General features: G+C 51.4%; 1 protein-coding gene across 2 annotated transcripts; it reads left to right on the top strand.

The window, feature by feature from the left end:
* The first annotated feature begins 1,242 nt into the window (after positions 1–1,242).
* On the top strand, positions 1,243–11,755 carry FHL3 (four and a half LIM domains 3). 2 transcript variants are annotated; one of them, XM_036746742.1, is made up of 7 exons: positions 1,243–1,318; positions 4,718–4,828; positions 9,361–9,532; positions 9,759–9,933; positions 10,076–10,245; positions 10,565–10,751; positions 10,936–11,755. In XM_036746742.1, the coding sequence occupies exons 3-7, from the start codon at positions 9,377–9,379 to the stop codon at positions 11,088–11,090; spliced, it is 843 nt and encodes a 280-aa protein (XP_036602637.1). In that variant the 5' UTR covers positions 1,243–1,318; positions 4,718–4,828; positions 9,361–9,376; the 3' UTR covers positions 11,091–11,755. The 2 variants fall into 2 exon arrangements, with proteins under 2 accessions (XP_036602637.1, XP_036602636.1); XM_036746741.1 differs by lacking the exon at positions 4,718–4,828 and having other exon boundaries at positions 1,245–1,318.
* Positions 11,756–13,274: the final 1,519 nt, after the last annotated feature.

Genomic DNA, 13,274 nt, shown 5'->3' on the forward strand with positions numbered 1-13,274 from the left:
TATGTCCCCCACCCTTCAAGTCACCTAGGGGGAATTATATATTACTCATGTAACTTTGGAGGAGTGCACTTGTTCTCTCAACCTGGTTTGTTTGTTTTTTCTGTAAAATGGGAAAGCTACGAGATACTCTAGCACAGTGGGAAAACCACTGACTGCTGTGAGAGACCTGGGTTCAAATCCCCCCAAAGATGGCCTTACACAAGACTCCAGGCCTCAGGTTCCCCACATGTACAAGGAGGAGGTTACAATCGATGGCCTCAGAGGGCCCTTCCTGCTCTAGGGATATGATACTATGACTAGCTGTTTTTTAAGTGCCCATCCAGCCTTAAATCTAACAGTCCTAGGACTTGAAACACTAACATGCCCTACCTCTGCCTTGGCTACAGCTAAGCTAACCCCAACTGAGCCCCACCTACCCCAGCTGTGGGATCCAATTTGTGCTCGGTAGTCATACTGGACTAGGGACCTAGGAAGAAAAGACACCTCCCCCCACCAGGTAGGAATTCCTGGAGGCCATACTCAGATTCTTGGAGTAGGGGCTAGAAAGATTCCACCATGCAAAAAGGAAGAGACCAGTGGATAGTGAGTAAGTCAGAGCACCTGGCAGGACCTGGAATCCTATTTCCTGGCTTCAAGTCCTGGTTTTGCCACTTTTTGTCACTTGTGTGACCCTGGCAAATCCCTCTGGGCCCCAGTGTCTTCATTTGTAAAATGAAGGGTTTGGACTAGATGCCCTATAAAAGTCTCTACCAGCTCTAAATCCCTGAGCCGATGGTTCAAATCCTAGCCCTGCTACTTACCACCTATGTGATTTAGGCAAGTCACTTACACCCTCTGGGCCTCAGTTTCTCGAAATGCAAAATGAAGGGACTGGGCTAGATTAACAAAGCTCTATATTAAATCTGAAGTCCCAGGCCCCACCTGACCCTTAGCCAGAGAGGCCAGAGCAAGGGTCTCCGAAGAGCCCCAAGAAGGCTTTCAATTCAAAATGCCTACTATGTGCAAGGCCCCTAGGCTGAGGCCCAGGGCCAGAGGAGGACCAGCACGGATAGGCCAGGTTTGGGGAAGGGGGCTCGGGGAGGGACTCTGGTCGAGGGGGCGGGGTGGGGGGGGTGAGAGAACAACAAGGAGGGGGGTGGGTCCGAGAGGCACTGGGCCGACTTGGGGGGAGGGGGGCCGGGGGCGGGGTCCGGGTTGGGCTGGGCGGGCTCCCGCCCTCACTTCCTCCGGGAGGGGTTAGGGACGTTGTGCTCAGAGTCGCCCACACAGTCTCTGGACAGGAGTCGCCAGAGCCGCGCGTCCGGCCCCGGCCCCCCAGGTAAGAGCCACCGCCCCGCGCACGGCAGCGGGCAGAAAGACTCGGCCAACCGGGACCCTGCCCCAGCACCCCGCACCCCGCCCTCGGCCCCCGCTGCGGCTGCGCCCCCCTCCTCCACCGCATCAAGCCTCCTGGCTAGACTCTACCCTTGAATTTGCCCCCAGCCCCACGTCCCAGGTCGATCAGTCCCCTCCTGCTGGGGCCGTGCTCTCCTGCTGGGACTGGAAGGTGTGGAGGGAGTGGGGGACTCAGGGAGAGAAGAGTTCTGGACTGGCACACAAAGGGTTAACGGCAGCTGTTTCCCCGCCTGTCCCCGGCTTGCTTGCTTGCCTGCCTGCCTGCTCGTTCAGGGTCCCAGCTTCCGAGCGCCCCCAGAGCCCGGGAGACCGTGCTGAGCCAAGCTGCATAGTCGAGGCCGGGGATGGGAGTGAGCTCCCCGCTGCCGAAACCCTACTGACATCTCCCCCTTCCCCGCCCTTCCCCAACGGCCGCTGTCTGTGCCCTCCTGCTGGGAACCGGCCGGCTAGTTTCTGATCCTGGCCAGGCTCTCCCTTGGGCGACGAAGGAGGGAGGCCGGGGGGAGGCTCCCGCTGTCCCACTGGGTGTGGGACTGTTGTGGGAAGCCAAGTTGGAGAAGGAAAAGACAGAAATTTGGAGACACCCAGAGACTGAGACACAACAATTGAGAGACAAAGATGGAGGAGGCATCAGGGAAAGAGAACAGACACACAGAGACTCAGAGTGAGACAGACATACCTGGCTAGCCCCAAACTTTTATCTTCCAATTCAAATCTCTGTCTCAGTGCCTCAGCCCCAGGGGAGAAAGATTGAATGAACTGGCTGTCCCTGGGCCCATGGGAGCTTCATCCATCCATCCCCTTACCAAGCCTTTTCTTTTCCCAAGTAGCTTTGTCCTTCTAGGCCCCCATGGTGGAGGGGAGAGGGAGGAAAGAGGAGAATTTAGGTTTGGTGCCAGGCAGCTGGTGGGGGGAGGGAGAGGGAGAGAGAGAGGGAGAGGGAGAGGGAGAGGGAGGGAGGGAGGGAGAGAGAGAGAGAGAGAGAGAGAGAGAGAGTGTGAGTGTTAAATTTCTCCCCTTGAGTATTCTGTCAACAAACCCACCAACTCCTGGAATTTGGGGAAGGGGAGGAAAGGGGGAGGGGGGCAGAAAGAGAAGGTTGTAGTCCTAGTCACAACTGGGGGGCGGGGCAGGGCAGGTTCTCTGCTAGCCTGTGAGGAAATAAATGTCCTAAAATTTGTATGCCCTCCAAACAGTAGAGTGGTTAGTGGGCATAATGGGAAACTTTATTTGCATGAACATTTAGGGAACTGGGAGTGTCTGGCCCTCAATGATAGGAGGAGGCAAAGGGAACCTAGACCCTAACCTTGTTAATGTTCTCTGCCTGCTGGCCAACTTGGCTGAAACATTTCCAAATCTCTCCTCTCCCCTGAGAATTCAGTATTGGCAACCTCTTGGCAGCCAACAGTTCTTGTAGGGCTCAGAGGCGATCCACCAGGTGTGTCAGAAAGGAGGAGGGAAGTTAGATGGCCGGGTAGCCCTGGAGTCCAGGGTTCTATAGTGTCTTTTCCCTGGAGCTAAGCAGGTTGGTCCTGAGGGAATACCTGGGCTTGCTCTTAATTCCCATGTTAGACAGACTGATCAAGGAGCCCTTACCATATTTTTGCCCCTAGAGAGGAGCTCCATTCTTGGCTATAGAGTACAACAACTTAGTTCAATTCACCAAATATTTATTACCAAATGACTACTATGTGCCAGACACTGTGCTGGATCCCAAGAACTCAAGGATGACACTTACTACAGCCACTGCCCCTACCTGGCTGGAACTTACAATCTACTATGGGGGATCTAACTCAATGGCAACAAAACTAAGCCTCCTGCTAGAGAGATTGTGATAGGAACAAAGGAGAGTAAGACCAAGTGCTATGAGAAATTTAAGAAAGGAGAACACACAGAAGGCACTCCCTTTAGGGGGCAGAGTCCCAGGCTTAAACTAAAAGCCTAGGATGGGATGGAGATCTTCGTTACCCACTGAGGCCACTAACACCACTGCACTGTGGAAATTCAAAGCCTGCCCACTTCTGGGCATAGAAAATTAATATCATAGGATCCTTCCCCTGGCCATGCAGACAAGATTCCAGGAGTTAAGGGACTGAATGGCTCTGTGTAGATCTCAGAGTAGCGAGATTCACCTTCTGATTGTAGCCCTGGTACCCTGGGGGAAGAGGGAATCAAGCACACAGGAACTCTGCATTCTGATGACATCTTGCCCCCACCCCATCCTGGCCAGCATCTAAGTTGAGGGGCAGAAAGCTGCCCCTAAAGGAAATGGAGGGTATAAAGTGGGGCAGGGGAGGGGGCGTTAAAGAGAGAAGAGAGTGACCTGGAGGGCCTCTACATCTCATCCACAAGGCTTGGCTACTCTAGCTGCACCAGGAAGACGAGATGGGCTTTGTAGTGAGTGGTATATGGGGTGTTGGTCCAGATGTCGGGTAGACCTGGATTCAAGTCCTGTCATTGGCAGCTAAGGATAACAACGTCTAATGTTGCTGCCTCAAAGGCATAGTAAGGATTTAATAAGATAATATAAGTATATAATAAGATAAGATAAGTGCTTTATGAATGCCAGCTAGTCTTATTATTCTCTGATTTCCCCTTCCCCCCAACCCAGGAGGGGAAACCCCTTGTCTCAGGAGCTGGAGGCCAGGCCAGGGAGGAAGGAAGGGGTCCTGAACACTCCCAGACGGATGTCCTGCCACACTCCCCACCTGCACTGACCACTCTCACATACAGTGTTGAATGGCCAAGCAGAGCTTCAGATGCTGGGCCAGAGGAAGCATGAGCTAGGGGAGTAGGGGGAGGGGGGAGTGAGGAATAGGGGGAATAGAGATATCCAGGCCAGAGGGGTGGAACATTCTGGAGAACAGGAACCTGTCTCCCCCAGAGCTCTCTCAGCTTTACATGTACCGTTTCCCAGAGGGGTCTTCCCCTCTGTACAGAAGGGAAAGCTGAGTCACAGAGCAATAGTCCCTGTGAAACAAGTTCAGGGATCTTAATAAGAGTCCCATATTGCCTGATAGATCTGCTGATAGACACTTTAGTCAAGTAAGCACTGATTCCCTATAACAGAACTACATCCACCATATACCCTAGAGGAAAAGGAGCAGACAGCCCATTTCTGGGAGCTCCTCCCCAAACCACTATGGCCCAAGGGACTGACCTGAACTCCTGAGTCCCAGGGAAGGAATGTCCCTGGACAGGATCACTGTGGTCAGGGTAGTCTGATAGGGGATCCCTGTTCCCCAGGACTGATCCCCAAAGGAACTTCTGCTCTTTCCCTGGTTTCTTTCCTCTAAATCCAATGACCCTATCACTGTTTCAGGAAGAGGACTCTGTCTGAGGCCACTTAGCCCAACTCCCAAAGGCTTGTATGAGGTGCAAGGTGGCCAGCTTACCCCACCAACCTGGATTGAGCACAGCTCATCGGAGAGAGGTCTGTTGGAGAGGAAACCTGCACTGAGGGGAAGGGGAAGGAGTTCTTTTTTTCCCTCAAAGTCGGAACAGAAAGAAGTATCTTGGGGGAGAGTCGGTCTCCTGTCCTATCTGCTGCTCCCTCTCCCCAGCTCTACCCATCCAGCTTGGTCTCAAGTGTGGCAGGGGAGAGGAATAGGAAAGTTGATGTGGGGAGGAATGAGGGATAGCATTTAGGGAAGTGCAGTGGTAAGGTGGCGGGGGGGGGGGGGGGGGGGGGGGGGGGGGGGGGGGGGGGGGGGGAGCTTCAAAAGATAAAATGAAGGGAGCTGAAGGGGAAACTGAGGGGAGGAGTGAGGACTAAATGAGTAACTAGATGTGTGTTGGGGAGTAGGGTAAATTAGTGTAATGGGAGGCCTGAAGGGAACCTGAGGAGGGGTGGGGAGAGGTGTGAAGGGCAGCTAGCTGGCCAGGCTACTTTTCCCTGTTGAATCGGATGCTTTGGTCTCTGTCCCTTTAACTTCCCCGGCTTTTCTCTGCCTCTGCCCCAGGGCCTTCCCATCTTCTCCTCCTACTTCCAGCCCCTTCCTGTCCCACTCTGTTACCTTTCTCAGTCTCACCCCAGGCTGGGTTCCAGGTGCCCCAAGGAGGCCAAACTGGAGGCTAGGCGCAAGGAGACTGGTGTCTTAGGGGACTGCTGTCTAAGAAGCTTCTAAGAAGGGGGTTGGGGTAACCTGGGACCCCCTCTCCCCCCACCCCCAATCCCATCGACTCCAGCTCCTGCGCCTGCTGCAGAGGCAGCTGCGCTGATGACCTCACCCCGCAAACACGCTTTGTTCCTGAGAAAATGGAAACTGTCTGAAGTTTGGGGGCCGGGTGTCTGCAGCAACAGCTCCTAGGGCTCCCCTCCTTCCGCCTCCCCTCCCTCCCCCCAGCTAAGCCCAGCCAGGAGCCAAAGGGAAGTAAGATTTAGATGGAGGAAGATAAGATAATTGTAGCTCACATTTTAGATGGCCCTGTAATGTTCACAAACAGCTTTTTCCTTGACAACTATGAGGAAGGCACAGCAAGTTATTAGTGCCCCTGTTTTACAGATGAGAAAACTGAGGTTCAGAGAGATAGAATGATTTGTCCGAGATCATACAACTTGGTAACCAAGATTGAGTGGCAGAATTAGAACCCAAACCTGAGTATCCTGGAGCCAAGTCTAGTGTTTTTCCCACTGTAAAACATCATCTCTGACTCCCTCACTCCAAAAGCAAATTCTTCTTTATCTGTCCCCCGAGAGAACCAGGAAAAAGTAGAGGGGGGAACCATTCACCACAGAGGCAGGGGGAGGGAAGAAATGACCTTACCGCCTTGTAAGGAGCAATTTGCCAGGCACATCAAGAAGCTGAAGGAGATGAGGCATAGTGGGGGTACAGGCAGTGAGTGACCCATCAGATCGATACTGTGCACTGCATGCCTTCTCTCTCTCCCTCTACGCATCTCTCTCTTTTCTTTCTCCCTTTTCTTTCTTTCCATTTGCTAGCAAATTTTGACATCTGGCCATCTGTGCTCCCCACAGATGCTGCATATGTCTGACACCCAGGCTGCCAGTTCATGCTGTGGGAAAACAAATGGACCTGACTGGCTGGAGGCCTGGGGAGTAGAAGGGAAAGAGGCAGGCTGGGAGAAAGGGCTGGAAACTCAGGGGCTTCTGGAAGCCTAACTGTTTCCCCTCAACTTTTGAGAGACTTCCGACACTGAATTCTCACTCGGGTTTCATTCTGCTTGCCACCACCTTCTCCCATCTCCAGCCAGTCAGTCAACAAGCATTAATTGTCTGCCAAGTGCTGGGGATAAAGAGAAGAAAATGAAATAACTCCTGCCTTCAAGGAGTTTATATTCCACTAGAACAGAGCTTCTTAACGCCTTCGGTCTGTGGACTTATTCTTGAAAAAAAATTTGATAAGCGTATTGTAATATAATTGTTTTCCTTTGTATTTCTATGCGTTCTATGCATTTAAAAATGTGATTCTGAGAAGGGGTCCATGACCCAGAGGCTAGGAACCCCTGTCCTAGAGAGATGCAACATGCTTACAGGGAGGTAAACACAAGATATATGCAAAACAAATCTACAGTCAAGCGGTAGGATTCTAATAGTGGGACAGAGGTGAGGGAAAGCAACTTGTGGCATCTCTCTTTTTTCTTGGGCATAGACCATGAGGAGCTATTACATCTCCCTCATCACCTATCCCATAAGTACCCAGCTGCTAGTATCCTCCCTCCAGAAATTCCTTTCTGCTTACTTTGTATATTATTATTAGCAGGATTATATAAGGCCCACATTCACTTATAGGTCATCTCTCAGCCTGCTGCCTAAGTAGTAATTTACCCCAAGCTCTAAGTTAATCTAGGAGTATGTTTATTTGTTTCCTCATTAATAACATTTAATATAGCAATCAATAAATTAAGCTCATGGCCCAACCTCAATGCATCAAATATTGTTTATTTAATAAACAATAGAAATATCTTTTCCGAATCATACTTATTTGCATATCTTTATATATGAAATTCCTTCATTTCATAGATTAAATACAAATATTTTAGATCACAGCCATTGTCACCTCCCACCTTCACTATAACTACAGATTACTTCTCCTTACTTCTGGAAACATAGATCCACTATTCAGTTTTACTCAGGATCCCAAATAAAAGTCTCTTCTCAGGAAATCTTATCATCCTCTTTGAAAAACAGTGGTTTAAACAATGCCAACAAGAAAGAGTACTTCTCCATCCTCTTTCTGCTCTCCCAACACAGTTAAAACAGCAATTTCCCCAACAATTCATTCGGCTTTTAAAGCTATGTTAACTATAGCCTCTGTGGGAAAGGTTTTGGAAACAGATGTTGTTGCATTTAGGTATGTTCATGTTTTCTTTACACTTAGAACGCAAGCGTCTGGAGGGCAGGGAATGTTTCATATTTGTCTTCAGATCCTCAGCACCTAACTTGGTCCCTGGCACAGAGTAGGCACTTAATAAATGCTTGTTGATTGCCCATAGATTTAGAACTAGAAGGAACTTAGAGACTATAAGTCTAACCCTCTAACTTCCCCCTCTGCAAGCTCTAAAGCACCATATGATAATAGCTAGCTCTCATTATTTCACTGAAGAGGAGGGCTTGAGTATGAATGAGGAGTGAATTAACAGGGGCAGCTAGGTGGCGCCATAGTACACAGAGCACCTGCCCTGGAGTCAGGTGGACCTGAGTTCAAATTCAGACTCAGACACTTGACACTTACTTAGCTGTGTGACCCTGGTCAAGTCACTTAACCCCGATTGCCTCGAGGAGAAAAAAAGGGGGAGTGAATTAATTTACCCAAGGTTAAACAAGTCCTATTATTAGAGCTGGGTTTTGAACCCCCATCCTCAGACTTCAAATCCAGCACTTTTTCTAATAATAGACCATGCTGTTTCCCTTTCTCCTTTTCTCTGACCCCTGAGCTGTGTTCTCTCTGACACCCACCCTGGCTGCTAGACTCAGACTGAAGTCTCTCCTTGGTCTGTCCACAGCCCTTGGGCACCAGAATCATAGTTCGCTCCCAAAATAATGAGGTCTCCTCAGTGCTCTGTGAGAGCCTGGAAAGGGGTAGAATTTTGCATCTGGTCTTTGAGGGGGAGCTAAGATGGAACAGAGAGGAAGCCTGACTTAGTTTCACTCTGCCCCCTTACCCAGATCAGTCACCAGGGAAGGAAAGCTGGGAGGGGGGGAAGTAGTGAAGGGGGTGGGTAGTGGAAGGAACTCCTCAGAGCTAGGACAGGAAGTGAGTCATTGGTGGGGGAGGGGGGATCATCCCTCTATCAGGCTCTGCTAGGACCCAAATTAGGAAGCAGTCTCTTCTTCCTGTCTCTGACCTGACCCCTCTCCCCTGGAGATTCAGAGGGTAGGATATCAATCCACAGAAGATGGGGAGCCCTCCACACACCAACTATGTATATCCATATCCCCCAGGACCTCTCTGTAGTCTTAAGCCACTCAGCCCCTTATCCCTCCTTTCTCAGGACCAGAGTTGAAGTGGAGTGTTGCCTTAATATTTCAAAGGCAATTTCCCCCCTCTTGTTCTTTCCTCAACACAATTCAGTCAATTCTGGCTTCTCCCTTCTCTGACTTCTGGTTCCTCTGCTTGGGATGGACCAAGTTCCCCCACTTAGCCCCAGGGCGGAGAAAAGACTGAGCAAGTTTTGAAAATTGGGGCACTTAGGACATGACCTAGCACACAATAAATATCTTCGGGTCAAGGAGAGTGAGATGTTCTGGCATTAACAATCTGTGTGTCTAAGGCAGAACCAGCACTTCTTGTTACCGAATGCCGTACCCATGATGACTTATCCACCTTCCCCACCCACTAGGCCATTCTAGCCCAGCTGGACGTTGACCTTTCTTATTTTGCTGAGTAGATTTGAGGGAGTAGAGTTCCTCTTTCCTTTGACTGCTTCTCTGTTCCCATCACACCCAGGTGACCCATCTTTTCAGGCCTTAACCCCTGACTCTTTTGTGATCTCTCCCTTCAGGGCCCTTGACACCACCATGAGTGAAGCCTTTGACTGTGCCAAGTGTGGGGAGTCCCTATATGGCCGGAAATACATCCAGGCAGAGGGCGGCCCCCATTGTGTTCCCTGCTATGATGGCACCTTCGCCAACACGTGCGCCGAGTGCAAGGAGCTTATTGGGCATGACTCTCGGGTGAGGATGGGCACCAGTTGCCAAGTGGGCTTTGGTTTCTAGACACTTAGGTTCCATCTTAGACCTATTCTGGGCTTCAGTTTCCTTATCTGATAAACAAGAAAAAGGCTTTATGCCTCATAGGAGGACAGTGAAGAAGGATCTCCAGAGGGCATGTGGCATTGGGAATGGTAGGGAGTTTGGCTTGACCCAAGTTTGTTATGCCTCTTTCTCTGTCCCAACACAGGAACTGTTCTATGAAGATCGCCACTACCACGAAGGCTGCTTCCGCTGCTGCCGTTGTGAGAAGTCCCTGGCAGACGAGCCTTTCACTTGCCAGGACAATGAGCTCTTATGTAATGAGTGTTACTGCAGCGCCTTCTCCTCCCAGTGCTCAGCCTGTGGGGAGACTGTCATGCCTGGTATGGGCACAGGGACAGAGAGGTCCCTTGGATGGGGTGGATGGGCAGGGTGAGGCTGTGTTGGGTGTGCAGGGAGAGTGGAGTCCCTGAAGGAAAGGGGCTGTACTTTTCTGTCCTTTGACCCCTTCTCCCTCTCAACCAGGGTCTCGGAAGCTAGAGTATGGGGGTCAGACCTGGCATGAACACTGCTTCCTCTGCAGCGGCTGTGAGCAGCCCCTAGGCTCACGCTCCTTTGTGCCTGACAAGGGTGCTCACTACTGCGTGCCCTGCTACGAAAGCAAATTTGCCCCTCGATGTGCCCGCTGCAGCAAGGTAAGATCAGGGAGGGGCTTGGAGAGGAAGACATGCAGTTGTGGAAGACGGGGGTCAGGGCTCTGGACCCAGGGGTTGGTATCTCTAAAATGTCCTGCTCCTTCTCATGTCAATTTCCCAAGGCTTTGCTCTGTCTTCCAAGAGGAACTAGAGAATGGTGCAGGGTTGCTCCCCCTCTACTCTAGACCAGTACGCTAAATCCAATCTTGTCCTCCCTGACCCTGGCCCTCTAAATCCATATCTTGTGTGTTCCCAAATTATCTCCTGCACCCCTCTGCCCTTAGTGTCATGCCCCCTGACTGTGTCCCTGTCCCACCAGACACTGACACAAGGTGGAGTGACTTATCGTGACCAGCCGTGGCACCGAGAGTGCCTGGTCTGCACTGGGTGCCAAACCCCCCTGGCTGGCCAACAGTTCACATCCCGGGACGATGACCCCTATTGCGTGAATTGCTTTGGGGAGCTCTACGCACCTAAATGTAGCAGCTGCAAGCGGCCCATCACAGGTAGGGGATTGGCACCTGTTGGGGGGGTTATTATGGTAGGGGTTGGTTGGGGGGGGCCTTTCCTCCAGTAGATAATGGGGACCCATCATGTTGTGGCTGGAGGAGTGGAGGGAGCCTTCTGGGAATGGGAAGAGGGTATTGGGGGATCTGACCTCACCTTTTCCATTTCCCTTACTCCGAGCAGGACTTGGCGGGGGCAAGTATGTGTCATTTGAGGACCGCCACTGGCACCACAGCTGCTTCTCCTGTGCCCGCTGCTCAACCTCCCTTGTGGGCCAGGGATTCATACCCGATGGAGATCAAGTTCTCTGCCAAGGATGCAGCCAAGCTAATCTCTGAGGGAGCCTCCCCGGCTGGGGACCTCCCAGGATACTCCCACCTCCAAACTGGTGTCTCCTATAAACCCAAATGTCCCCTTGGTTGTCCCATCCCAAACTCAGGATGCCCCCCATTCCCACAGCTCCCCAATCCCAGCTCAGAAGGTAGTGAGCTCCCTGTTGCTGGAAGTCTTCAAGCAGAGGCTGGATGACCATTTGTTCAGGATGTTGTAGAGCAATCTTCCTACTCAGGTAGGGGTTGGACTAAATGACCTCTGAGGCCCCTACTAGCTCTAGGAGTCAGTGGAACCTGAGACCCTCACCAAGAGCCTCCTGCCCTGCCTGAAATCCTAACCCCCAAGTCTCTAACCAAAGGTCCTCAAACTTGAGACCACTCCTGCCCACAACAAACCCCGGACCCAGGGCCTCCAAACCCAAAGATTTTCTTCATCCTCCCAGAGGGCCTTAAACCCAGGCCACATCAGCACAGGCCTGACACAATCCTTCCCTGTCCTCATCTGTCTGAGACTGCCTAGGCTCTGAGGACTAAACTGGGGTGGGGGTGGGGGGTAAAAAGGAGAAAAGGACATAGGGCCCTTAATTGGGGCTGGGGGAGTAAAAGGGAAGGGGGAACCATTCATCCTCCCTCTCCTTACTTGCTTCTGCAATAAAAGTGTGATGAAACTGTAGCAGTTACTTTTTGAGGGTGGTGGGGGGTTCCCCTAACTTCAGATTTCTCTTTTTCTCCAAGACCCTTTTCGTTCTTCCAAGGGCACACATCTGGCAGAGTCTCTAGGGAATGGTGGCCATCCCCTCTCTCCCACTACCTCTGCTGTGGAGTGGAGCCTTCTCCCCAACACACATATCATCCCTCACTTTCCCCAAGGCCTGGCCTCCTGCTACAGCTTAAAGGATAGCTTTAATCTTCTGTCCTCTGTGGGGATGGAGAGTGGTGGCAAAAATAAAAACCACGCTTCCTAGAGTGTTCCAAACTTACCGAGCCCTTCTTTTACATCAGCTCTGGGGAAGCATCATTTTCACAAAGTTACCTCCCAGAGGTCACCCATCAAGCCTCTGTGAGAAGCATCCTGATTCTGACCCCGCCGCACACACACACCCCTTCCCCTGTATCAGACTTCTCATAATACAGTCAGTGTGACCCAAGGTTACCATTTTAGTGGCTTCATATCTCTCTATCCCCAGGGGCGAGGTACAGGAGTGGAGAACCTGCAGCCTCGAGGCTACAAATTCTTGTTCTGTGAAGTTTGTATTCAATCAAAGGGCCGAACCTGGAGGGCCACATGGGGCCTGGAGGCTGCAGGTTCTCCACCCCTGGATGCCTGGCATAGAGTTGGTGCTCAATAAATGCTCATCGATCGATTGGTTTCTATAGCTCTTTACGGAGGCAGGCATGTAGTACAGTGGATAGAGGCCAGGACTAGGCATCAGGAAGACCGAGTAGTGATCTAGCCTCAGCAACACCCCCCCACCCCCACCCCCGCCGGAGTCTCAAGCTCTTCTTCAGTTTTCTTATCTGTAAAATGAGTATAATTAATAGCAACTACCTCCCAGGATTATTGGGAGCTTCAAGTGAGATAATATTTGTAAAGCTCTTTTCCAGCCTTAAAGGGTTATCTAAGTGTTCATTATTATAATAATCTTATTCTCACAACAGGGTAGTGAAGTAGATAATGGACGTATAATTACTCCCATTTTAGAGATGGAGAAATTGATCCGATCCAGAGGCGTTCTTTTCACTACCGTTGGATTAACTCGTTGCCCTCTAGAAACACCTCCTTGCAGCCCTCACCTCGCTTTCCCCCTCATCCTCCGCCCTTACGAAGTCCCAAAAAGGGGACGAGCTAGGGAGAAGAGAGGCTCCTATCCTTTCATTGCCACAGTCAGTCCCTGGACCCCCATCACAGCTCCCTGCCCCCCAACACTTTCCCGAGACGAATAGAAGTGGGGGAGAGGGGGGCGGCCAGGCACCCCCCCTTCCCCCCCGGGGATTCGCTCTCGGCTGCACGTTTTTAGCCAAAAAAGGCAAAGGAGCAGCTGCATGAGGCAGGAACATCTGGATCCGATTCCCGGCATGAATGGGTCACGGCCCCGCCTTCCCCTCCCGCTCTCAACGCGGGTGATTCATGGATCGGTTTGGGAGAAGAAAGGGGGCTGCCCCCCAAAATAGGAGGAGGGGGACTGAGGG

The sequence above is a fragment of the Trichosurus vulpecula genome, chromosome 2 (assembly GCF_011100635.1).
Source record: "Trichosurus vulpecula isolate mTriVul1 chromosome 2, mTriVul1.pri, whole genome shotgun sequence".
Taxonomy (NCBI): domain Eukaryota; kingdom Metazoa; phylum Chordata; class Mammalia; order Diprotodontia; family Phalangeridae; genus Trichosurus; species Trichosurus vulpecula.

Coding starts and splice junctions, on each gene's coding strand:
- FHL3 (XM_036746742.1), top strand. CDS start 9,377: ATGAGTGAAGCCTTTGACTGTGCCAAGTGTGGGGAGTCCCTATATGGC. Junction 9,934..10,075: donor TGGGGAGACTGTCATGCCTG/GTATGGGCACAG, acceptor CCTCTCAACCAG/GGTCTCGGAAGCTAGAGTAT. Junction 10,246..10,564: donor GATGTGCCCGCTGCAGCAAG/GTAAGATCAGGG, acceptor CTGTCCCACCAG/ACACTGACACAAGGTGGAGT.